This window comes from Lontra canadensis, unplaced genomic scaffold (assembly GCF_010015895.1).
Source record: "Lontra canadensis isolate GAN:19392208 unplaced genomic scaffold, GSC_riverotter_1.0 scaffold69, whole genome shotgun sequence".
Classification (NCBI taxonomy): Eukaryota; Metazoa; Chordata; class Mammalia; order Carnivora; family Mustelidae; genus Lontra; species Lontra canadensis.
Window position 1 is genome coordinate 265311 of NW_022631063.1, and position 25250 is coordinate 290560.

General features: G+C 36.7%; 1 protein-coding gene across 6 annotated transcripts in view; it reads left to right on the forward strand.

Moving 5' to 3' along the window:
* The window catches only part of SLC4A10 (solute carrier family 4 member 10), a 215419-nt gene extending 190169 nt beyond the window's left edge, over positions 1-25250 (forward strand). For 5 of the 6 annotated variants that reach the window (XM_032880287.1, XM_032880291.1, XM_032880286.1 and 2 more), the window contains 6 exons: positions 4533-4706; positions 5471-5593; positions 14669-14736; positions 17379-17495; positions 18318-18356; positions 23135-25250. In XM_032880287.1, the coding sequence (XP_032736178.1) occupies positions 4533-4706; positions 5471-5593; positions 14669-14736; positions 17379-17495; positions 18318-18330 (495 nt within the window). In that variant the 3' untranslated portion in view covers positions 18331-18356; positions 23135-25250. The remainder of the gene's footprint in view (positions 1-4532; positions 4707-5470; positions 5594-14668; positions 14737-17378; positions 17496-18317; positions 18357-23134) is intronic. The other variant, XM_032880288.1, reaches the window with a different exon arrangement.

Here is a 25250-nt window from a genome sequence, read left to right on the forward strand (position 1 = left end):
TCTGGCTCAAGATGTCTCATGTAGTTTCTGTCAGGATGTGGGGCTACAGGCATCCGAAAGCTTGACTAGGACTGGAGGACCTATGTCCAAGATGGCTTATCACACAGCCCTGGGAAAAGGCATTGGTTCCTCTGTGGCTGTTGGTAGAAGGCCTCAGTTTTTGCTAAATAGGCTCTCCATAGGACACTTAAGTGCTCTCATGACCAGGAAGCTGACTTCCATCAGAGTGAGCAATATGAGAAGAGTGAAGGTGAAGTCACTGTGCCTTTTGACTTAGTCTCCAAAGTTACATATGGTCACTTCCATTTGTTTGTTTGTTTGTTAGAAGTGGGTCGTTATGTCCAGCTTGCACACATAGAGGGAAGTTAGACTCCATCTCTTGAAGAGAATATTACTGAAGAATTTGTGTACACATTTTAAAATGACCGCAATTGTATTCTAGTTCTTTGTGGAGGAAGTTGGCAAATTATTCATGCTCATGACACTACAGTGGTTTGAATAGTGTTTCCCCAGTCATGTCCACCTGCAATCTCAGGATGTGACATTATTTGAAAAAAGGGCTTTTGAGGATGGATTAGTTATGAGTCTCAATATGAGCTCATCATCCAACATTTGGGATGAACCCTAAATCCAATGACAAGGATCCTTATAAGAAGAGAAGAGTCAGGGAAGAAAGCCACATGAAGAAAGGGAGATTTCTACTTAAATTTGCCTTGGAAAAATCTTGTCTTATGACTTAACATCATTGATCTAAAACACTTAAGTTTTCTTCAAAGAAGACTAATTTTGAGGGTTATTTATTGTAAAGTATAGTTTATTTTTGTTGACCAAAAGGAAAACATAAGCTGGTGCTTTTTCTAAGACACAGCTAGTCTCATTGCTGTTCAAAGATGTGAAAGAAAAGTCACCCAACTACTATGAATTTGTCAAATTAACACATGTGAAGTGGAGCACAGGGCGCTGGATGGCAAGCTGTGGTTCAAGGATAGACTAGAAGAGAAATTGAAATAGGTAATTTATTACTCACTGGTCCTGGAGGAAGTACCTGGTGCACCTTAAGGGTCTGTAATGGGAAAAAATCAAGAGAAAGAATCAAGACCTGTGGTACATGACTTTATTAAGATTTGTGGGTGGAGTGCTTTGGGGTTATTGGTCTAAGTCTGATTGATCAATTCAAATAAAAAGCAGGGTTTTGGTAAGCCCCAGGGTGGTCTTACCTAAGGAGCATGTAAACGAAAGGCTCTGGCAGTTAGGGGAGACTGTTGACTGCAAGGACATTTGAGGGAGTCATCTCAGGAGCTTACATTTACTTGTGACTCTGCTGGCAGTTACCTAGGGCATGTGACTGCATGAGGAGATAGTGTTGATCCAGGTGACCGCAGGGCTGCTTAGCCAAACAAGATGGATTCCGAGGCAACAAAACCATGGGGTCGCTTAGCTAAAGTCTTTACACTGAGAACAGGCAGCACAGAAACTCTCTTCCTGAATGAACAACCAATGAGTTTCTGACTTTGGGAGAAGAAAAAGCACTTCAGCCTTAGGGAAGACTAGGTGTCAGAACTGAGGCAAAATTTCAGTATGAAGTCATTGAAAGATAAGTGGACACCCGAAATAGGTACTTTGACTGTTCTTCCCGACACCCGGGTAAAATTTACTTGGGAGAGGGAAATGGTTGAGAAGTGTGTTATGCATTTAAATTTTACTCTAATTAAATTTAATTTGCTCATTTATAATTTCATGTACGAAAAGTGTATTTTGAAAGACTTGGTTTGGTAAGGCAGATAGAGAAGAGTACTGAAGAGGTTTTGTTTATTTGTTTTACTGTTTTTTGCCTTTGGCAAAAGTTCCACGAGTACTAATTTCATCTGTAAGTGAAAAGTATTTATTATTAGGCCCCAGGCTCACATAAATACGGCAGCAGAAGTTTAAGAAACAAAGTAAAATCATTTTGATAGGTTTCAACAGATTTCTCCCCCTAATTCCACTCACATGATTTTATACCCATGAGGTTTAGAACTAAACAAGAATGTCAAGTTTTGGAATTATTTGGGGTGTGAATCTCTCAAATGAAAATTGAGGAAAACATTATTAAAGGCCTATGAGAAAAGTATAATGCGTTTAAATAGCACAAATGAAACAGTAAGCAGGGTCTCACACTGAGAAACAAGGTTAGTGAACATTTAAGTGAACCCCAAACTCAGGAAGTCGAAATTCCTAATTGGGATTTTGTGGCTAACTGTGTGGGGGAATGGAGTATTGTTGATATTAGGACAAGGTAAAAGCCAAGTGCAAAACTTGGGATACATATACCATGATCATCATTACTTGAGTAGTAATATGCATGTACTGAATCCCAACAGTTCAAGGAGCGTGTTAATTAGTTACCTTCTATGTTGAAGGAACTTATATGCTACCTGATTGTTTGGCAATATTATGAAACATAGTATCTAGGTTTCTCACTGTGCAACATGGCAGAAAAAACAGATCACAGTGTTCTTATGAATGCCGTTTCTGTACTCAGATATATAACCACATCTATATTCATTCCAACACTTCAGGAATCCAAAGTAAAGCAAATGTGCCATTTAAACAATAACAATTGAAGCACCCACACACTGAAGTACACTTATGCAATAGCAGCTTCACAAATGGAGAAATGGTGGCTGGGAAAAATGAGTTCTATAGAAACTGAAACATGCAGCTGCAAGCCAGAGGATTTTACTTTATTTCTTCCCTATTCCCACCTCCACCAGTCACCGAATTTGGTTTGTTTAATGACATGTAACTTAAAGAGAAACTTAGGAGATAAAAATAAGAAGACCTAAAGAAATATTTGGAGGCAATATGGAGAAGGATGAACCAAGAAAAAGAAATTTAGCACTTGGTACTTGCATAGAAGTACATTTGAATAAATGATTTTGGAAGGCATTAATGAATATAAACATAAATTCATTAAGTACATGAATAGTGGATGAACTAAGCTACATATGATTCTGGTTTAGATGACTGAGGGAAGAAATATCAGCCAGGCTGTGCCATAAGTCAAGGAATACAGAAGAAAAGAGGGATTTATGTTAAATTTGAGGTTCCTATTATATTGTTAAATATATTAACAATATATTACATATTATGTTACATCCTTTTTGTTATTTATTTTAATATTTTAATACTTAAATTTTAAATATTTGTATATATTTTAAATTTCTGTTTCATTTTATTATTAATTATATAGTAACACCCTTTTTGCATATATATTTAAATATATATGTTTTGCTTTAAAAAAAAAAAGTTGTTCAACCCTAACATTTAACTCCATAGATACTTGTCCCTTGGTTTATTAGAGTAATTCTGGAATATTTGATGAGAATTGCTTACAGGTTTTTTTCATAATTTAGACAAGAAGTAAAATCAAATATCATTCTTTTGAAGATGCATAATAGATATTACTGTAGGAATGGCATGAAATAGACTGACAGTGCTTGAAACCATCATTTATAAATAATCACTTCTTTTGGAAACATTGGAAAATATAAAAATCAGCCTGAGAAAAATTAAACAAAATGGTCCACATAAAATAAAACTAACATGTAGCAGCACAATTTGTTAGTGAGTAAAATGTGACTGAAGGTTTAAGGTTCTTGTGAAAATTTAATCTATAAAGTTTGAATCGAGAAAATTTGCTTTGGTAGACAAAACTCAAAATCGAAAGTATAACAATAATATCTTTATAGTCCAAAAATAATTGTACTGTCTTCATGGTAAAATTTAAAACAGAAGTAACTGTTCCAGATGAAAATAATTTAAATAAAATACAATTGAAAAATTGTAAATGGCTCGACAGTGCACTAGAAGAAACTGAACTAGAAATCAATTAACAAAGTTTGCTCTGGAAAATACTTGATTAACAGTAATTCATCTAGGTTAAATCTTTGTGGCTAAGGTTGTTTGTAGAGACAGCCTCAAAACCCCATTGGGGGTCAGTGTGGTGAGGCCAAAACAGCAGAGTCAACACATCCCACTTAACAGCAGGATGTGGGTGGAGAGCTCTGGCAAGAGAGAGAGAGAGAGAGAGCACATGTTGAAGTAGAGACCCAAGTCTGGGAATCTCTAACAAGCATGTAAAAGTTAAAGCCATGGGAATGGATGAGCTCTTTCAGGCAAGAAGAGGATAGAGATTGGACCCTAGTGCTTAGTGGGCAAATAAAAGGTAGAGCTTTGTGATGTGATAATGAAAAAGAGGATGATGATTACATTTTGTCTTTCAAGGTTACACTCTCCCAGGTAGAAATGTTTAGCACTGGCTTTAATATTTTTAAACTCTTCTAAGTTATAGCCTGTCTCCATATTCAATAAATATGGGAAATTATGAAACTGAAATTGTACATTTCAGAGTGTATGCATAACAATCCTATTGTCCTGATGCCCAGATGTCAGCTTAAGTGTGGTCTCGATATATGATATTTTGGACCATATTAAACATCTACTTGTCTTTTATTGCCTGTAAAAAGCAATTTAGTCTGTTTATCTTTTAGTTCTTTGATAGAATAAAGCTCTTCTGGATGCCTGCAAAACACCAGCCAGATTTCATATATCTAAGGCATGTACCACTTCGAAAAGTCCATCTCTTCACAGTGATTCAGATGAGCTGCCTTGGCCTTTTGTGGATAATAAAAGTTTCAAGAGCTGCTATTGTCTTTCCCATGATGGTATGAAACTTCTAAGTCAACTTTTATTCTCCTCCTGACTTTCTGTTCTCTTTGGAAACACATATAACTGAAATTGGAACAGTAGAGTCATTTTGAACGATTATGGGAAACCATGATGTAAACTTTAGCTGCTAAAGCTAGTGACTAAGATAGGATTTGAGATTATATATGAATTTCAGTGATGCATATTAGTTTGGTCTCTATCATTCTAAATATTCGTGGTGGTTTGAATTAACTGAAGTTGTGTAGAAGAATGTAAATTTTCAAAATGTAACATTAAAGATATACTAGCAAATCCGAAAAACTAGGGGGATTTTCTAAAATTAAATTTTATTAAATATTTCAGATAAATTTCAAATACTTCCAGAAGTATAGCAAATTTGAATGACTATAAATTAAAATACTATCAGCATAGATACAAATAGTTTAATGTTCATCTAAAATAATGCAAACTATTAGCTACATCTATTGAAGAAACAGTCAAATATATTTTGTAGGTTTTTCTTTTTTTCTGAGACAGTTTCTTTAAATGACTCCTTTACTGCATAAAATGAGAGCTATTATTCTGGGGATGTGGTAAGAAAAGGAAATGAAGTATGCAAAGATACAATGTTTATTATACACACATGTCTTTAAGTGTCACTTTGATCTCAGTCTTAATTGAAATTGACTTGTTCCCCTCCCCCAAAAAAAGCAACAAAGCTACCTCTCACCTCTCCCATTTTTATTTTTTCCGTTATAAATTATTTTATTATTTGCTTTAGGTGTTAGCTCTGGTATTTGTAAGAAAACTGATGGACTTTTTGTTTACGAAACGGGAACTCAGCTGGTTGGATGATTTAATGCCTGAGAGTAAGAAAAAGAAACTAGAAGATGCTGAAAAAGAAGTAAGTCAGAGCAAAATCAGTATCTTACAAAGAGAAGCAAATGGAACACTCGCATAGTAACCACTCCTTGCAAAACCAAATCATTGTGTTTTTCTTTAGAAAAAAGTCAGTGGTTACTAACAACCACAGGTGGACTATTAATGTTTGGAAGATTAATGCTTAAAATCATAAAGTTGGAACTTGAACACAGAGAGAACACAGGTCTTATATGAGAAAACCAAACCCTTGTGAAATATGCACTTTGTACTTCATTATCCAAATTATGAGGTTTACTTTTCTGTTCCCTCCCTTGTGGATAGCAGAACCTTACTGATGCTTACCTATTTCCAAGTTATGGTCCTGCAATGGTTGCTTTTTGATTGAATATGTGAGAAGGAAGGAAGGAGACAGTATTTTTGTTGGTATTTTTTAGGGAACAAAGTTTTAATGGCAAGATTCTAATTCTAATCAAAAGATTAAATTAGGGCACCTGGTTGGCTCAGTGGGTTAAGCCTCTGCCTTTGGCTCAGGTCATGATCTCAGGGTCCTGGGATCGAGTCCTGCATCAGGCTCTCTGCTCAGCAGAGAGCCTGCTTCCCCCCCTCTCTCTGCCTGCCTCTCTGCCTACTTGCGATTTCTCTCTCTGTGTGTCAAATAAATAAATAAAATCTTAAAAAATATATAAAATTAGTTATTTTTGAAATAGATGAAATGTTTATGATCTGATCTGCTTTCAAAGTGCTTTAAGATTGAGTAAATGTAGTTTGAGAAAATTTGGGGATTTAATTACTTCCGTGAATTCCTGATCTATCCTATTCTGTTTCATGCATTAAGATGATTTTTTTTAACTTTTATGGCATATTTAAAGATCATGTGTAAGTCTAGGTCTCCTTTAAAGGCTATTAACCATAATATTTTTAAGAAGTGCTTAAAAGTTTCTATAAAAACTATGAAGAATCTAACTGAAAAAAAAAAAAAGACCTGTATACTGTTTACTGAAACAATTGAGTCCCTAGGTTGTAAAATACAAGAACAACATTTCCATGTGAATAGAAATGAAGATGAAAGAAAATATTTGGTGAGAATTCTTTCTACTTTTCCTTCATCTACAAGGTGGTCTGTATATATGCTGTTTCCTGTCTATAGCACAGTTTCTCAAACTGTGGATATATTCCTCTCTCCTTTGGGGAATTTGTTTGCAAACACTTCAACGGTTCTAGCTTTTACTCAGTCATTAGGTGAAGTCAGGTTAGGCCACAAAGTCTAATGAAATTTCTCCTCAGATGTTTTTACAAATATGGCTATCTAATATGTGACTGACTGGCATTCTTTTACTTTTCCATGGTGACGCATCACTGACAAAGGATTCCCACGTTAGAGATGATCATGATAATGTATTTTATATATACATGTATACATCATGATGATGTATTGATCATAATGCTGTATCTTAATTTTGCACAATTATTTCAATTTTCCAAAATAATGAAGAAATACTTAGAAACATATTTTTAGTAATATTATTACAACATTAAAAATATGATATCATAAAAATATCATTATTACTTTATTTTTCTGTTTGACATGCTTAAGTATGAGATATTTTTTAAAATAAATATTTTTAAATAAATTTTTAAAAATATTTTTATATAAATATAAATATTTATATTTAAAATATTTTTAGTAAATATTTTTTAAAATTTTTTAAATAATATTTAAAAAAATACCTTAACTAGGGTATTTCTTTTTAGGGCTTTAGTAAAGGTTTTATCTCCTCCTCTGATACCATTCAAGAAGAATAGGACAGAATTTGGCATAAATTAAATGTAAATAAGATGGACAGTGGAATAAAAATTCTGCAGGTTTAGGTTATCCATACTTGATGTAATTAAAATTATGCAGGTTAAGATAATCCTCAAGAAAGTTGAAATTCCAAAGAAGACAATTTTGAATATAAAACTCATTGACCGTGTCCCTTCAGTCTTTCTGATAATGAGAATACTGTAAGTGTACTAAGGCAGTAACTTATAAATATAATCTTGCTTTATTTTCATGCTTTGATCCCCTGTTTAAATGTCTCTACTGCTTCCCTAGAATAAGTTAGCAAGAGCCCCAGCTGTATAATCGTCCCTTTCACAGCATTCTCCTTAGGTCATATCCATACCATGGAACATTCTTTCCCTTCCAGAATTTTGTAAAATGAAAAATGGTGTGTATATATAACATACTATGTTTAACATTCTTCCCTTTTAAGGAAAATTTTAGGTTCTCCCTTTATATGTCTATGAAATATGGGAGAACAAATTTGATAGTAATCATAAATTTATTCACATCTCTCATTTCCATTGCCCAGAAACACTCCTGAAGCTGCGTATGTATGGTTCATGTGTGTGTCCCAGATGTTCCATTTTGAAATTTATTAATCTCAGATAGGCAGAGACCCTATTCAATAAGCTTCTAACTTTTTTACCTCATAGATCCACTGTACTCCAATGGGTGTTTACTGTTTTTTGATTATGAAGATATATATTTTAGAAGTAATCAAATACTACTAAATTTCCTAGAATTCATGTTTTCCAAAAGGATGCAAGCATAGATTAAAAATTTATTCAGGCAAATGTACCACCGTGTTCTTCAAAGTTGAGTCTAAGAAAAAGTGGGGGGAAATCCCTTGCAATACCTCAATCAGGCAGCTTTAAAATCTGTGATAGATTAACATGATGATGCTTGCGTGTGAATCCCAGCACATGGAAAGAAACAAGATAATCAATAATAAAATGTGGACACAATTCATTATTGAACATTTAAATATAGTTCTGACCAGTGTAAAGAAAGATAATTCTCCATCTGACAACTGGAGAAAGAAAAAGTTTAAAGATGTTCACTTTCTAACTTGGAATTGTTACTAAAAGTGCATGATCAGTATAGCGAATGGGATGATTTAAGAAAGATTGCACTAGATCTTAAATCCTTGTTGGTTTTTTATTGGTCACCCAGATCTCAGTATTGCATTATCTTGAGGCTCTGGACTCCACTGATGGATGTGATCTTGTGACTGTAGCATCTTATATGAAGGCCCAGTCTTCTATGAAATTGTGCATTCAGGTGATAAATGGACAAGTTCTCCAGAAATGCTGCATTTCTGCAATTGCTCAGATTAATTGAGTAACTTTGATTGTGATCTGGAAAGACGGTAAATAGCAGAAAATGTTCAGCTCCCTGAGACTCGAATTTAAAGTAGGCTCACCTCTTGTCCTTTTGATGATAGTTACAAGCTTGTACCTTTATCCTCCAGGGTTTTCTTATCAGTAGCCCACTTCTGGTCTTATGGCATTGAGAAAACATTAGTTTGACCTTAAAATTCAATAATGAGTTAAGCAGAATAAATAGCTACACAGGCCAGTCCAAGGTCGCAGAGCTTCTGTTCCAAATTTTCATGTACTTCATGCATATGCATATGCATATGCTTCAGTTTTTAGAAAGAAAGGATTATAATCAGGATAGAAATGAATATTGGAACCCTGACATTTTGCACATTGCTCTGTGTAAAGGGAAGACTGCAGAATCAAATTCTGGATGTCCAAATGTGCTCAGAGTACCAACATGCTTTCCTTCCTACTTAAATATTCTCTAGGACATTGTACACATTTGACAAAAGGGCTGCTGTTAAAAGCAGAAAGCCTCAGCAGAATGTTTGCTCCTGGGTGGGTGGGGGTAGAAGGCAGTTAATGTTAGATAAATCCTGGAAATTGAGCTCTGGACAGTGATCATGATATTGACACTTCTTGGTTTACGGAGGTTCACTCTAACATATATGCTATGGGAAAAAAACAAAAAGAAGCAAGAGAGACTCATGATCTGTATGAAGAAGGATCACGAGCAAGGCAAGAAGATGCAAAAGTAAACTAAGAATAAGTGCAATTAATGCAATTAAATTACAGAGCAGGTCTTACTGCTAAGAAAGATGAGAATTAGTTTTGGATTGGGGAAGCATGGTCTAATTACTACACAGGCAAATGCTATTTCTAACTGAATCTTAGAGTAAGGCAAGCATAATATTCATCAAGCGGTGATTTTCAAAGTGTAGTTCTAGGACCTTTGCCGCATCAGCCAACACCTGGCAACTTGTTAGAAATGCAAATTCTTATGCCACATTCCAGACCTATTGAATCAAAACTCTGTGGATAAACCTATCCACAAATCGGTGTTAATGAGACCTCCAAGTCCTTCTGACGCATGCTAAAATTTGAAATAAGACCTTTTCTAAAACCACAATATCTGTATCTCCAGAGTATAATCTTCTAAATCCAAGCTACTCTATCAAAAGTTCTGTGTCTTATAATAATTTTGATAAGTCACTTGGAGATATCAAATCAAATGTTCTGATAAAAACATGCCACATCCAGTTATTTATTTGAATTCTATGTAGACTCCTCCTTCTCTCCATTTTTCCTTGTTTAGCTTTCATTGTTAAAGTGATTAGTTGTATGTACTGGTTCTTCTATCTACTGGAAATTTTAATACATCCCTCTTAGACACATCACATTTTATGGCTTCCAGAGTACTGTGTGTGTGCGGGGGGTGTGTTTAACATTTGCAGCATTATCTTTTATACCAATAATCAAAAAAGAAAGTGGTCTGAGTTCTACAGACATTGTTTTCCTCTTGGATAAAATAAAGGGGTCAAACTTGATTGCTGAAGTCCCTTTCATTTTTTAAGATTCATGAATTCTAAAATTGTTTAATATTTTCTGTAATACCATCTTTGTGAACATTGGCTCTCTGCTGTTGTTCAGACTTTGAGCTATTTGAGTGTTCCTACATAGATACAGATTTTACCTGAGAAGTGGGTATAGTAACAGATGCTACCTATTTCACTAAAGGTAGAGCATTTGTCATGATAGATGAATGATCTTTTATGCTATCACAAAATATAATTCAGATCTATACTTCCTACTAATCAAAACGCACCATAATTTTTTTTAAAAGACCGCGTTTATTTACTTGAGAGCGTGAACATCCGTGTAAGAGAGAGCAGTGGGGGGGAGGGGCAGCGGGAGAGGGAGAAGCAGACTCCCCACTGAGCAGGAAGCCCAGACACAGTGTAAGGACACAAGGCTCATCCCAGGACCCTGGGATCATGACCTGAGCTGGAAGACAGACACTTAGCTGGTTGAGCCAACCAGGCGCCCCCAAACACACCACAATGTAACTCCAATTTTATTTTTCACTGAGCACAGGCCTTTGTCTCTAGCTGGGCTAGTTGTTATTGTCCTATTTGTTTCTACTTTTTATTCTTAGCCTACATTGTTCCTAGAGTTTCTTCCTGTCTTCTACCAAACTGATCAAATAAGACTGGCTCAGATACTACTTCCTCTCTTTCTGTATTTTGTGCAGTGATCCTTCTTGTCTATCCTCTGAGAGAAGAGTGTATGTCTTTTCATTGCTATGTCACCAGTACCTGGTGTACTACTGTCATGTAGATTATGCTCAATACATATTTGATAAATGGATTCGTGAGTAGGCTCCTGGATGATTCACTCTGCACCTAGCCCATAATGCGTGCTGAGTGTTTTGAGTGCCATTGATTTGATTTCTTTTTTTTTAAGCCTCAGTTTTCCTGCCTTTTACTAGATATAACATTAACTATCCTTCACTTATGTAGTATCTGAAAAATGCTTTGACTGTCTTAATTAAAAGATGGCATTCAAATCACAGCGTGAGTCGTCTTCTAGTCAAATTGGTGAAACCCTTCAAATGTTCTTGGGTAAACTTGGATCATCATCCTTTAACATCTTCACCACATTGTAGAACTCCGTGTATTTTCGATGGACCCTGTGTAAATGAAGTGCTACATGGAACTCATTTTCAGGTCCTTCTGACTTATAAACTGATGGATACCCAGTTAGCTTTGTGCTCTCACTCTTTTTCCTGTATGATTGAGATAAACTAGGTTGTCATTGTCGTGACGGCCAATGCCTGATTTGACTGTTCCTCCCCAGAAAGTCTCAGATTTTTGGCTTCCTCACAGTGCTGCCTGGGATGCAGCCGGCCCTCCATCCCTGAGCTCTGGGGCCCACCCAGCTTCCTTCTGGCACTGAAGGCAGCGGCTGCTCTGCCACCCTTCTCTTCAGATAAGCATGGCTTGGAAATGCTATCTTTAGAGGTGATGAGTTTTTGTTTGGATAGAATTATGACTAGTATAAAGCCCACACATGCTAACAAGCCACAGAGTGCAAAATAATTATTGAAAGCAATTTGAGAGAAAAGTGGAAAATCATCTGAGGAAAAAACAAAATTGTTCCCAAAGCTTTGGTCCAATTTTTTGCTGTTACATTGAATCTTGAGCCTTCGTTTTCTGCTGCCAGGTCACCTAAGCACTGATGGCAGTGTTCTTCTCTCTCTCTCACTCACTCTTTTTTTTTTTTTTTTTAATTTTACTCTTTATTAAGCCTTTTGACTTGCCTTCTTGACATTTTATTCCAAGTTGGTCAGAAATATACTATATACCATTCTTACCTTCCAGTGGAATACCAAGAAAAGCATTGCCTTTTGCTTGTATCTTGGTTTTACCTAAATAGCATTTGGGATCACTGAATATTTTCTCTTTATGTCCCTCCATGTGTATTAAGGTAATGTTTTCTGTAGAAAAAGTAAACTTTTTTACCTGAAAGAATACATATGCTCAGTCCATGGCCTCAATGTTGTGCTTATAAGTCAATATGACGTATGTATTATGTTCCATATATAGTGACTAGCCCATTTGTAAGGCATGCCTTATTCCAGGCTACAGATGAGCTCTGCTCAAATGCTAAAATGTGTAATTTCAAACCAGTGATACTGTCTACTCATTTTGAATTAGTTTTAATAGTACTGCCAATGATAAGAGAAATAGTCTTAATATACATGAAATACATGTTAATAAAGTATATCATCTGATATCTATAATTACATGCATGTTTTTTGATGCTTTTATTTTATTTTATTTCATAAAAGGAAAAATATTCTTGAAGGACAACAGAGAAAAAGAATAGGATTAGTTCCTATAATATAAAGTGGTAACGAACAGGTGCCATTCCTACCACAGCATATAAATGTAACAAAGTGTTTGTGTTTGACCAGGGCAGGAACTTACGAGAGAAGAGCAGCAGAGTCATGCAGTTCCCTGAACTTTCCATTATTACACAGCACAGTCTGGCCATAGATAACTGTAGGCAGCGTGGTTAAAGTCCCGGCAGAGGGAAGCCTGCCTTGGTCAGTAGGTTGGATGCGGACAGAGAGCACTCCAAGAGTGAAAATGAGACCTGCCCCCACATTACATTTTATATTCATATGTTAGCTAACAGTCTCTAGAAAACACTGTTTCTCTAAGTAACAAGAAATACGGCAAGGACTCTTCAGAGGCGGCATGCAAGTTAAGGCCAAGGTCTGCATGGTGGTAGGAATGGCCTTTCCTGTCAGAAATGACATCAGCCAAAGGTCATGTCTTTCTGGAAGCTGATTTAGATCAGCCAAGCTACGGCTAAGCTCCTAAAAGACAGATGAGCCTCCAGGGTCATCCTATTTTCTCTAGCTCTTCATCTCTAACTTCAAGTTCCATTTTTGATATTACACAAGGAATAGGATCTTGCCATCAGTGACAATACAGATGCACCTAGAGGGTAGTATGCTAAGTGAAACGTCAGACTAAGACAGACAGATGCTAGAAATTCTGATTGATTCTGATGATTTTACTCATACATGGCATCTAAAAAGCAAGACAAATGAATAAACAAACAAAAAGCAGAATCAGAACTATAAATACAGAGAACAAACTGATGGTTGCTAAAGGGAAGTGGTGTTGGGGGGTTGGGCAAAATTTGTGACAGGGAGTGGAAGATACAGGCTCTTGGTTATGGAATGAATAAGTCACAGAATAAAAGGCACCACAGAGGGAACGTAGTCAATGGTATTGTCATAGTGTTGTATGGTGACAGGGGGTAGCTACACTTGTGGGCATAGAAAAGCATATAGAGATGTTGAATCACTATGTGTACACCCTGTGTCAGTTACACTAAAAGAATACATTAAATAAATAAAATTCCATTTCTGGAGTTAGAACTAATGATTGTAACATTTTTAAATGGCCCCAAATAGTTCTCTGAACTTGAGTGTTGCTAATTGACCCATTTGAAAATAAATGCTTTATATAGGAGCTATAATCTATAGATAACTAAAATTTTTTTGGCTCATGGAAAAAAGTTGATAACATTATTGAAACTAAACAAGGACATTTCAATATGGTAGGAAAAGATTATCTGTGTCTTAAAGATATGGTTTTAAAATGTTCTATATGAAGAAATGAATATATGAAGTGTTTCTACCTTTTGGGGATGGGTAGGATATTGTGGTTGTAAAAAGAAATCTGAGGCATAAAACAAAAGCCCAAGATGTGTCTGGTGGAAAGCACACCTGTGTTTTTGTCCATACAGAAAAGTGACATCTCAGAAAAAGTCTCTAGAGCAGTTGTTCTCAAAGTGTAATCTTTAGACCAGCATAATCAGCATCACCTGGAAACTTACTAGAAACATAAATTCTTAGGCCCTACTCCAGACCTACTGAATCAGAGACTCTGGAGGTGGGGCCTCACAATCTGTATTTTTTTCAAAGCTCTCTAGGTGATTCTGATGTAAAATAAAGCTTGAGAACCACGGTGCTAAATATATCCCTCATTCCCTTCTGACAGAGCATTCTGGGATTGTAATTTAAACCTTATAACAATGAAAACAATTATACTGTCCATATGTTTTTCCTTTTAAAATTTGGATTATTTAAAAAAAAAATCTGCTTGGAAATTAACCACGTTTTACGTTGAGTGACATGAAGGAGATTGTTGTTAGCATTTAAATTACTTTGTGGTATGAGACTCTCATTAATTACTTATGTTCTTGGTAGCTGGTGCTTTATTGAAAGGACCTGTGCTAGCATTAATAAATGCAAACAAAGTGGAAGGTCCTGAGGTTAATGAGATAGTGAAACATTAATCTGTGTTTCTTCTTTAATGTAAAATGGAGACTCATCAGGTTCATTTTATATATTTTACATTTGTCTTTCCAGGAAGAACAAAGTATGCTAGCTATGGAAGAGGAGGGCACAGTGCAGCTCCCATTGGAAGGGCACTATAGGTAAGATATACACATAAAAGCTTTAAGTCATGGAATGTGTTCTTATATGCTTAAGAATTTTCTACTGTGTGGATTCCTGCAAAGATTTGTTGAAGCTGTGTTAGAGTAGAAAGAACTGAAACTATGAGTTAGATTACCCTGTCCTAGTACTAAGTTCTAACACTAATAACTGTGTGAATATAAACCAGTAGCTTAAAATGAAGGGGGAGGGGCAGCAGGAAACCTTGTTTGTAGTCTTTTCTTCTCATATTTTATAATGTATACAAGAACATTGTATTGTTCTCTTTCTTAACCTCGAAAAGCAGCAGTTGAAGATGGGTTGAGATTTGATGCCAGAATACATGAGCTAGGTATTCACTAAATTGATCCCAGGTAAATGTTTGAACTCTGGAAGGTGACCCCTAAAATATGGCATTGCCAAAGAGATGATCTATTTCTTGAGTTAGAGGATTCTGTTTTACCAGTCATTTTAGGAAATATTTATGTAACTCTCCAAAATATGTTATTCTTCTTTAGACACAACAACATGCAAAAGAATCCAAACTCCTATGCATTATAAAAAAGACCCATGAAAGTATTTGGCCCAAAATTGTCTATATGCATATGAGACTAATATATAGTTTCAAAGTGCTTAAAGATAATTTAAGGCCATACCAGTAAAAAAGGAGAGAAAATTTTTCTCTGAGGAGGGAATTTATCATACTATTGACCAAAAAATTAGAATCTTCTAGATCTTCAGGATGTGCTGTAAAACCACATTCCCTAGGTTTTTAAAATATAATCATCTACCACATAATCATGGAAAGTCATTTTATCTTTTTTCAAGCAATATTCAAGTTTTAAAATCCAAGTTTTAAAATCCTGTTGATTGTTTTGTCGAATCAATATATTCCCACATGTATGTTGTAGAAACTTAGTCTCATGTGGTACCCCTCCTGGAAAGATGTTTTGGTTAGATGTATTTCCATACTGCATTCCAGTGTGGAGACTCACAGTGCATGCTGCCATATTAAAGAATCTAAGGGGTACTGCATTTTTTTAAAGTTTAATTTTATTTAATCCAGCACTTTCTTTCTTTTTAAAAAAATTTTTTTAAAAAAATTTCAGTGTGCCAGAATTCACTGTTTATGTACCACACCCAATGTTCCATGCAGTACGTGCCCTCCATAATACCCACCACCAGGCTCACCCAACCTCCCACCCCCCCCACCCCTTCAAAACCCTCAGACTGTTTTTCAGAGCCTATAACTTTCTAAACTCTTTTGCTTACAAGACTCATTGTCATATAATATCATGAAAAACGTGTATTCATACAACTTTTTTTTTGGAAACTGGTTGATCTCATGCTTTGAGTCACTAAGGGCTGCTGGATTTGAGGAACTGAAGAATGTATTTCTAGACTGGGAGGGGAGGGAACCTGTGAGATGCAAAGATTTGCTCCAGACCTTTGGTGTCCCTCTTAAAATTCTTACTTGTTGCCCTCTGTGAACAACCACCAATGAGGGTCATGTGAGGTCAGCCTAGGATTTCTCTAGAACATGTCCCCCCCCCCCCACAGCAGGCTATCTTTTCCACGTGTAGTAAGAAGAGTACTCTTTTCTCACTAGAAACTTTCTTCGACTTGGCCTGTGATTTATCTCTGCTGCTATTTGGTTGTGTTTCTAGCCCTGGGAATATTTTAGAGAGTTCTGAATGTCACCTATAATTGGTGTCATTTTAAAATGCAAGAAAAGCGCCCAACATTGTACATGTCCTGATATTGTAGGCTCCCCTAGTCATTTGGAAAGACTTCTGCCAAATACACAGACTGCCTTCATTTATTCAACAAATACTTGTTGAGTGGGTACCAAGTGTCAGGCCCTGTTTGAGTTTTGGGCAAACAGTCACAGACGAATGGTCAAGAAACCTTGTTCTCATAAGACTTATGTTCAAGTGGAATAGATCGAGGTAGGGGAGTCAGAAAATGAACAAATGAACAAGTAATAGAGTACAGTACTTTAAATGGTGAAAAGTGCAGTGAAAACAAAAAGCAAAAAAAGGATAAGTGTATTCTGAGGGGATGGAAATTGAAATTTTAAATAGAGTAGTCAGCAAAGACCTCTCTGAGTAAGTGACATTTAAACAAAGGAGAGAAAGTGTTGTACCATGTAAAGGATCGTCATGGGTAGAAGGCCTGAGGCAGTAGCTAGCCTGTAGTATCCCAGAACAGTCAGGAGACCTTTGCATTGTGGCTGGAGAGGAAGGAGCAGGGTTGTGATGGCAGGAGATGGAGTTGGACGGTGAGGGCGGGGTCAGAGCCTATGGTCCATCTACTAGGCTCTTTCTGAGTGCGTGAGAGCCACTGTTGAGTCTGAGAGCTATGAATGTAGCGGCAAGAGCCTAAGCCATTAACACACAGAACCTCATCTCTGTAATTTTAAGTGAAATTGGAAACAGTAGCCAAAACCAGTTTCTATATAACTAGAATCTTTGATTTTGATTTTTCATAGATTTTTAAAAGTAATTATGAGAATATTCCTTATTTTTTTAACTATCAAAAAATACTGCACTAAGGCACAAGACTGTCCCATATATAGTATGTTTCTAGACAACTGCAGTTACTTATTTAATTTTTTAAATTTCATTTTGGGTAAACTATCTAGAGATGATCCATCTGTGATCAATATTTCTGATGAAATGTCAAAGACTGCCTTGTGGAGGAACCTTCTGATGACAGCTGATAACTCGAAAGATAAGGAGTCAAGCTTTCCTTCTAAAAGGTTTGGATTCCAAAGTGATGTGAATTTGTATTGATCCCAACCATTTTATGACATGAATCCATTAACAAAAGAATAGTAATTGTTTCCATTGAATTTAGGTCTAATATATTTCAGAAAGTTCTTTTTTAAAAGTAGGCGAAAATTGTAATAGGTACATTTGTTAGTTTGTTTTTCAACATCTTCCTTTCAAATTAAAAGCTCACTCCAAAACTGTGACAGTGGGGAAAACAATGCTATAAATGAGTCCCAATGCATGGCATTTTTGGACATTCATTTGGTCTACTCTTTTGCAGTAAGATTCCATTACATTCCTTCATCACCCACTTTCCAGGATCCTCTTAGATGTCTGACCTCATTTTGCACTCCCCCCTTGTCTTTTCTGAAACCCTATGTGCATGTGCAATGGTTATTTCTTATTTAGTATATTTCCAGGCCCCTATTCCAACCCCTTGAAAATCTTGCCTAAATCCCTCATTCTGAAACTTTCAGCTCCAGAAAGTTCTATGGATTCTTATTTCTCTGTATACAAACAACTCCCATAGTTGTAGATGCTAAGTTTTAAATGCATGCTGGGGGAGGAGTGTGTCCTTAAATATCAAGAGTCATCACATGATTTCCATTGAATTTTCCAGAATTAATAAATAAGGGTTCAAACCACCCAGGCTTCTTAGTTGCTGATCTGAAGAAAAATCTCTGTGTTATGTTAATAGCATAAGAGTGATTGAGGGATTTGGGACAGTATTTAATTATTAACTTCCTTTATTTTCATGACCTTAAATTAACTTTTTCTACTTAATTTTTATATTACATTTTTGTCATAAGCTCCCCTTCCTAATCACTCTAGAAGCTGATTCCCCAAAGGTAAGACCCTCTCCCTCAAACCTATTCCTTGGTTGTATTTCCTTATGTTAAATGGTGTCTTCTAGAAACCTGGTCAGCCTATGTTCTCTATGTGAGTTTTGGGGAGGCAAAAGGCATGGAGAGTCTTAGATCCAGTATCAGACTGAGTGTTTATGGTATTCCTGTAACTACTCAACTCTTTAAGATGGGTTGAAACTTGAGTGAACTTTTTTCCCCACATGATTTATACAAATGCATCGTATATAAATCAACAAATCTCATAGAACTATATTAGTAATGACATCAAATTTCTGTATTGGAAAAAAGAAAATTTATCCTTTGAATTAAGAAATTGCAAAGCTGGGAGCTTTTATTTATGCACCACATGCTTCCAAACCTTTAAACTTTATCTGGCTTCACGAGAAATATTTGGAAATGAGGGCTCAGAAAAGATATTACATTAGACTTACAGAATCTCTTGTTGCTGGTTTTTGTCACCCCAAAATGGCATGCTGCTTCAGTGTCATCTCTGTCCCAAAAAGACGAACAGTAGACGTGCAAAGTCTTCATCCCAGAAAGCTGGGGATTAGTCATCTCTCTCTCTCTCTCTCTTTTTCTCTTCTTCCCACCCCCCGCCCCGACCCCACAGACAACTACCTCTAACACACCAGAGGTTAGTTAAGTTAGTAGGCTCCCTCAGATTTTTGATTGATGTCTTCTGTCTTTAACAGGGCTTTAAATTCTTCATGTATTTCTTTGCTTGGCTCAAGCAGAAATAATATTTTATTCTAAATCGGTCTTTATATTCCTTTCCCAAAGATCCTTTCCACAGTCTGATAGAGTCATCCTCACAGTAACTCTGTTTTGGTAGAAGTCTTGGAAGAAAATCAGAGTTAGGAGAAGGGTAATTTCTCAAACCCATTGGAATATGTGTTTGTGGACTCTTTCACATTAAAGATATGGCATTTCTCTGATTCTTTAAAATATGGGAACTCCAGGTTTATGAGCTCCAAATAAAATGACAGCCATGGGAATATGTGGACAATTTGAGACAACCAAACTTACAGATACTGTTCTTCCTGCACTAAATGGATCCAGAGTACAAACACTTTCTTGGTTTTCTGTTGGTTCAAGCAAAAAATTTTATGTCATGATATTTTAGGTACTCCTTAAAGTGAATAGTAAAGTCAAGTGATGCTTTTCATCAGAAAACCTTAGCTGTTTTTAAACAACACAATGTTCCTTAAGCAGGTCCAATTTTATTAAGACCATCCTTTATAATTTGATATGATCACTCATTTCTTACTCTTTGAACATACGTTCCACTAACATGAGACTCAAACTATTGTGCATGGAAGTTTACCCTTAGATGTGATGAAATCTGTAGATTTTCATGTGAAAATATCTATCGGTTCATGGCTAATGTCTTTTATCTTCATAACAGTGGAAACTGGCAGAAAAAGTGTGGCTTCCATAAATCCTAAAACCACCCACACTAATGACAATACCATCCCAAAGCCATTGCTTTCTCATGGTATGTTTGTTGAAGGCATTGAAGTGTGATGACCAGGAACTCTAAAAATTTTCTGCCTGCTAGAGTATCTGTTGGCAAACGAAATAAAAACAAAACAAAAACCTAAAGACCAGGTTAGCAGGGTCGGTATCTCTTGAGACCTAAGCTGGCTTCCTGGCAGTTTTTGGCTCCTGACCCCCACCCCGTAATCCATCCTGTCCCTTGCTATTGGTCCTGCATGCCTGTCAGAGCATCAGAGAAGCCTAGGTATTTTTCCTTAGTGGAATTTGGAACAACAGTTATATTTTCTCCATCATTTCATTCAATTCTCACTGCTAAAAATGTCTTATCCAGTCTGACCGAAAGAAGGATCTAAGAACTAATTGCAAATTTGACCACATCTGTAGGATGTCTAATTTGATCCTTGTTCAACAGTGCAATGCATACATGTGACAAGCTCCTCTGTGGCTTATTGAATTGGATTGGCAGAAATAGGTCTCATTAAAAACCACATTGCATGAGAATAGAATTGCTATGTTTTATAAAACTGACACCCAAGATTGACATTTCTTGGGAAGGTAGCCGGCAACATTGGGAAAAACAGCCCTTGATTTTTGTCCTGGTGGCTGAGGCTAGGCTCTGGGGCCACCTTCTCTGCTCTCCTCTGGCTACCCACTTCTTATATCCCAGATTCTCCTTCTTTGCTCTGATTTCCTAGGCCGATGCCATCTCATGACTGCTTGGTAAATGTTGTTCATAACAACTATTTTGTTGTGATTGAAACATAACAGTTTCATAGATTGCTTGGCAACATGAAGGTAGCAGGTCATGTTCTGCTGTCTCCTGAAATATTATTTCCTTATATTTTAAATTGTAACTCCTTGAAGGGCAGGGCACTGTCTCATCTACCTTTTATCCCTAGGTTTTGCAGAGGAGCTAGTATATAATAGATATGTAATATATGTCTATTACCATAGCTATCATAGATATGGCACATAGTTGATAAAAAGAAGTAGTATGTTTGTTACAATGAAAGTTTAGAATTGATTGGAATCCTGAAAAATGAACATAACCAGAAATAAAGAGAGGAATAGGCATACAGTAAGAAGGTAGGTTCAAGTCAATCATATTTTTCATGGAAATCTTGACCTGGTTGTAAAATTTCTGCTTCGTAGTTTGTTGAAATCTAATCTGATACCCAAACCACTGGTTTTAAAGAGGGGGAAAACCCCCACCCCAATCATTTCATTGATTATTGTTTTGTAACCAAATAACCAGCATAACCAAAGCAGGACATCGGGACAAAGCAAACCTGTGAATTAAGTCAACATTCTGAATCTTTTCTCACTGCTCGGTGACTAATAGTGCCATTGGGAATGTGCTGGTTTCTAAAAAAGTGTTGGAGCAGAACATCGTGCTCACAGGAGCCGTGTCTGTGTGGAGAGTCCTGTATGTCTCCATCCCTACAGTCTCCTACAGAGATGATCTTTTATTCTATTTTCATTATAATTGAGAACACCAGCCTCAGAATTCTGGCATTTGAGCTGTAAGAGAATTTAGGGACCGTATAGTCCCAAACTAATTTACAGATGAGGAAACCAAGTCCCAGAGAGATTAAATAACCAGTCCAAGGTCCCACAGCTCTTCCTTGGCTTCTGAGACCAGAACGTAACCTTCCAGTTTCCAGTTCGGGCTTCCTCAGCTGCCCCCATGCTGCCCTTTCTCGCTGGCTTTGTGTGGGAGCCAGGTAAAGCCCAAGGGAAAGTTAATTTGGAAAGTAGGGTAGCAGACACTTGTCATATGAAAGGCACTTAAAGTAGAAGAAAGTGAGTCATGCAGATAGGGGAGTTAAAAATACAGAGTTAAGGCTCTCAACACATCATGTGCACACTGTCATCTCTTCTCCTGGAAGGAGAAAAGAAAAGGGAGAAAAGTTGCTTTGCTCTGACCTGTAAGTAGTGTGTGCTGAGAAGTGTGGCAGGCGTACACGCGGGTGCCATAGACACTCGCTCACACCAGCTCTCAGCGCTGGCGGCGTGCCACAGATGGCAGAAGCTCGGGCACGTCTTACCTGATGGTGCCGGGTGGCGGTGACAACTGAGAAGGGCTGTTTCTAGCTTGAATTGGAGGAAAAACAATTTTAAAAACACACTCGTAGAATGTGTCTAAGTTATTGACCACTAAGAAAGCTGTGCAGGAGGCCGCGTGGAAAAAAAAAAAAAAGATTTTAACTGTTACTTGATTACTTTGAGAAGAGTTAGAAAACCGAGGGTTTCCCCACCACCAACTATTTCATAAATTTATATTTAGGGACAAAGTTAGCGGTTAAAACTGGTGGGCTTCTCTGGCTCAGGGCCCTAGGTGGCAAGGAGGGACACAGGAGGCCACAGATGTGGTGGGCTCTGCCCGGTACTGGGAGTCATTGGGGAGTGAGCGCGTCTGCCCCTCGGGAAGCGTGTATTTCTTGCTGGGAGCTTCCCGCTTGTGAGCATGTTATTTGACTTCTCCACGAAAAGTGTTAACACGAGAGTAAGAAGTGTGTTCATTGGACAGATATCGAAAAAAAGCATAGACAAAGATGGTAAACTCTTATTACCAGCTTGCCCATCCCATAAGGTTAATTGGAGAACAGACAAAACGGAAGTCACTTGGGAATGAGTTGATTCTGGAGGGAGTGAGGTGATGAGGGAGGGAGGAAGGGAGGCCAGGATGAGGGTTAATCTGCACAGGTGTTTGGAGGGTGGGGTGTGGGGACGAGCACGTCCTCTAGAGCAGCGGAGATATGTCTGTCCTGCTGACCACAACACAGTGTTCACCAGAGATCAGGACCCAGTGTGGGCACAAAGGATGAACCCCTCGCAGCGATCCCTGAGCTTCGTCCCACAGCATCTCATTGGTGTTCCCGTGGTCAGTGCTTTCTTAAGACGGGGGCTGCACTGGCATTTTCAGCCACCATCACTAATTCTTCTGGCCAAATGAGGACAATGGCATCGATCCTGCATGCTTCTGGAACTGTTTTAAAATGTCTGGTTTTTGTTTCTTAGTTCTGTTTTTTTTTTTTTTTTTTTTTTTTAATTTCCCCCTCTCTGCAGTTCTTGGTTTCTACCTCACGGAGTGCAGAGGATTTTAATTGTTGCTATCTATCCACACTTCGCCGCATGAAAGTGCAATGCTAAGGGCCCGTGTGGTGCTTTGGGGTTGATGGGTTTTGTGTGTGAGCAAGCAGATCTCACAGTAGCCTTGCAGGATTGCAGTAATAAATGTCTCCTTTTCTCCTCCCCTGTAGCATTGAAAGCCGAAAAGAGAAGAAAGCTGACTCAGGGAAAGGTGTTGACAGGGAGACTTGTCTATGACTTGATCTTCAATTTATTTTTTACATATATATGAGAAGAGTGCCACAATTATTAATAAAACTGCTTTGATCATGTATTGTAAATTCTGTCTCTCATCCCAAATCCGCCTTCATACTGTAAGTAGTACAATACTTGTTTCATTTCTGTGTTTAAACTTCTGAACAGTGAGACACCCTCGTGAGCATATACACTAGCTAATGCAAGAATCTCTGTGTTCCTTGCTGTATGTTAGACATTTGTCAACACTGGATTCTCATGGTTAGTTTTATGAGAGCAATAGCTTTCTTAAAGAGGTGTCACATTTACCTAGTTTGTATTTTCCTACTTTAGTGACCTGAAGCTACCTGATAATTATATTCAGAAGAATTTTGAAAGGTAGTCTTACTCCTTTTTATTTTTTATAGCTTAGCTTTAGTGACTTATTTCAAAAGAACCAAATCAAAAAGTTAGTTTGGAAGCATTTTTTAATAATTGTATTTGTGCATTTCCTTGATTTACTATGATACATTTAATACTTAAGAGTTTATATGTAACTAAAACTTAAAGTCATTTGAAAAAAATATATAGAAACCTGTTCACAACTTGTTGAAAAGAATCAGAAACTAATGCAGAGTCAGGTAGTGTCTGCTTAACAATTCAAGTTGTGATTTATACCATCAAACACTAGGCTTGTAGGAAATGCTTCAGGAAAACTTTTTAAGTTTTGTGAGATTTTCAGTATAAACCTTTATTAGAAATATGCCGTTAAATTTCTTTCCCGTTTAAAACAAATGTTTCCCAAATAAACTTATTCTATACACAGCTGTGGAAGGCCACATGGTGAGTCTTTGTACATGAAATTTCACTTCTGTGTAGTTTTTCTGCTGCTCAAGGTCCAGTACTGCTTAATGCTGCTTCTGAATCATGTTCTAACGTTAGGCTGACAGGTCTCCAGCTATATTTTTCTCTTCTGCAAAGCTCTTTTCCACTTTTTAATTGAATGCATGTTGTAGAAAAATAGTCTTTTCAATGAATATTTCAGATTCTGTTCGAGAAGATTCTGTAGATATTTCAGTCCATATGAAAACATCCATTTTTACTAAGCTTGCACAAGAGGAAGGAAAGTTAAGAATTTTTGAGCATTACTAAAAATATGGTATTTCATTTCATCTTAGATAATGTGAAGTTAATAAAGATGGAATCTTGTAGTACTCTCATTTCCTAAGTATGACCGGTGATCATCAATCTTATGATCTGCGGTGTCCAATTTTACAATGATTCAGAGCCCCATGGCTTCTCCAAACTATTAAGTACATATTTTGTGTGTAAGTGCACATGAAAAGTGAAAAAAAAAATCCTCTTGTGATCAAGCTTATGAGGGAAATAAAAAACCCCAACAAAGCCTCCATCAGACTCAACATTTTGATATTTCTGAAAACTCTCCTGACAATCTTTTAACGAGACATTTCTTTCATGGAATGTAAACCTAAAAACTATAAGAATAATTTGCAGCTAATATAGATTGTGTTTATAAATGCCAAGGAAAAATACAGAAGCTTTCCATTCCAAGTGTGTTGCCCTTGTGTGTTTTATAATACAGATACCATATTGTAGACATCCCCATTGTTGTATGATTTAGACTAGCTGTACAGCCAGTCAGTCCCCAAAGCAGCCTCCTAGTGTTTTAATATATTAATAACTGTTCTGTTACAAATGATCATAGTGAATTAAAACCTTCACATGATCACTTATTTGAATAAGCAATCATACCCAATGAAATTCTGTATTTCTGAGTATTTTTATAGTATTTTGTTCTTGTGTGAATTTTAATGCTATCTCTATGTTAATCCTAATATTTTGAAATCATATAAAATATAAGAAAAAAATGTAGTGTTATATATTTCCTCCTAATTTCAGATTCCTGGTCAAAATTACTGAATATCTTGAATGTAATTTATTGCAAAGTTCAAGTAATGTGTAAATGTGACTAGGATATTGTGTTTTTCACAACTAAGAAATGTTATGTGGAAATAAATATTTATCCTAATTAATTTCCTTGCACATTTTAAA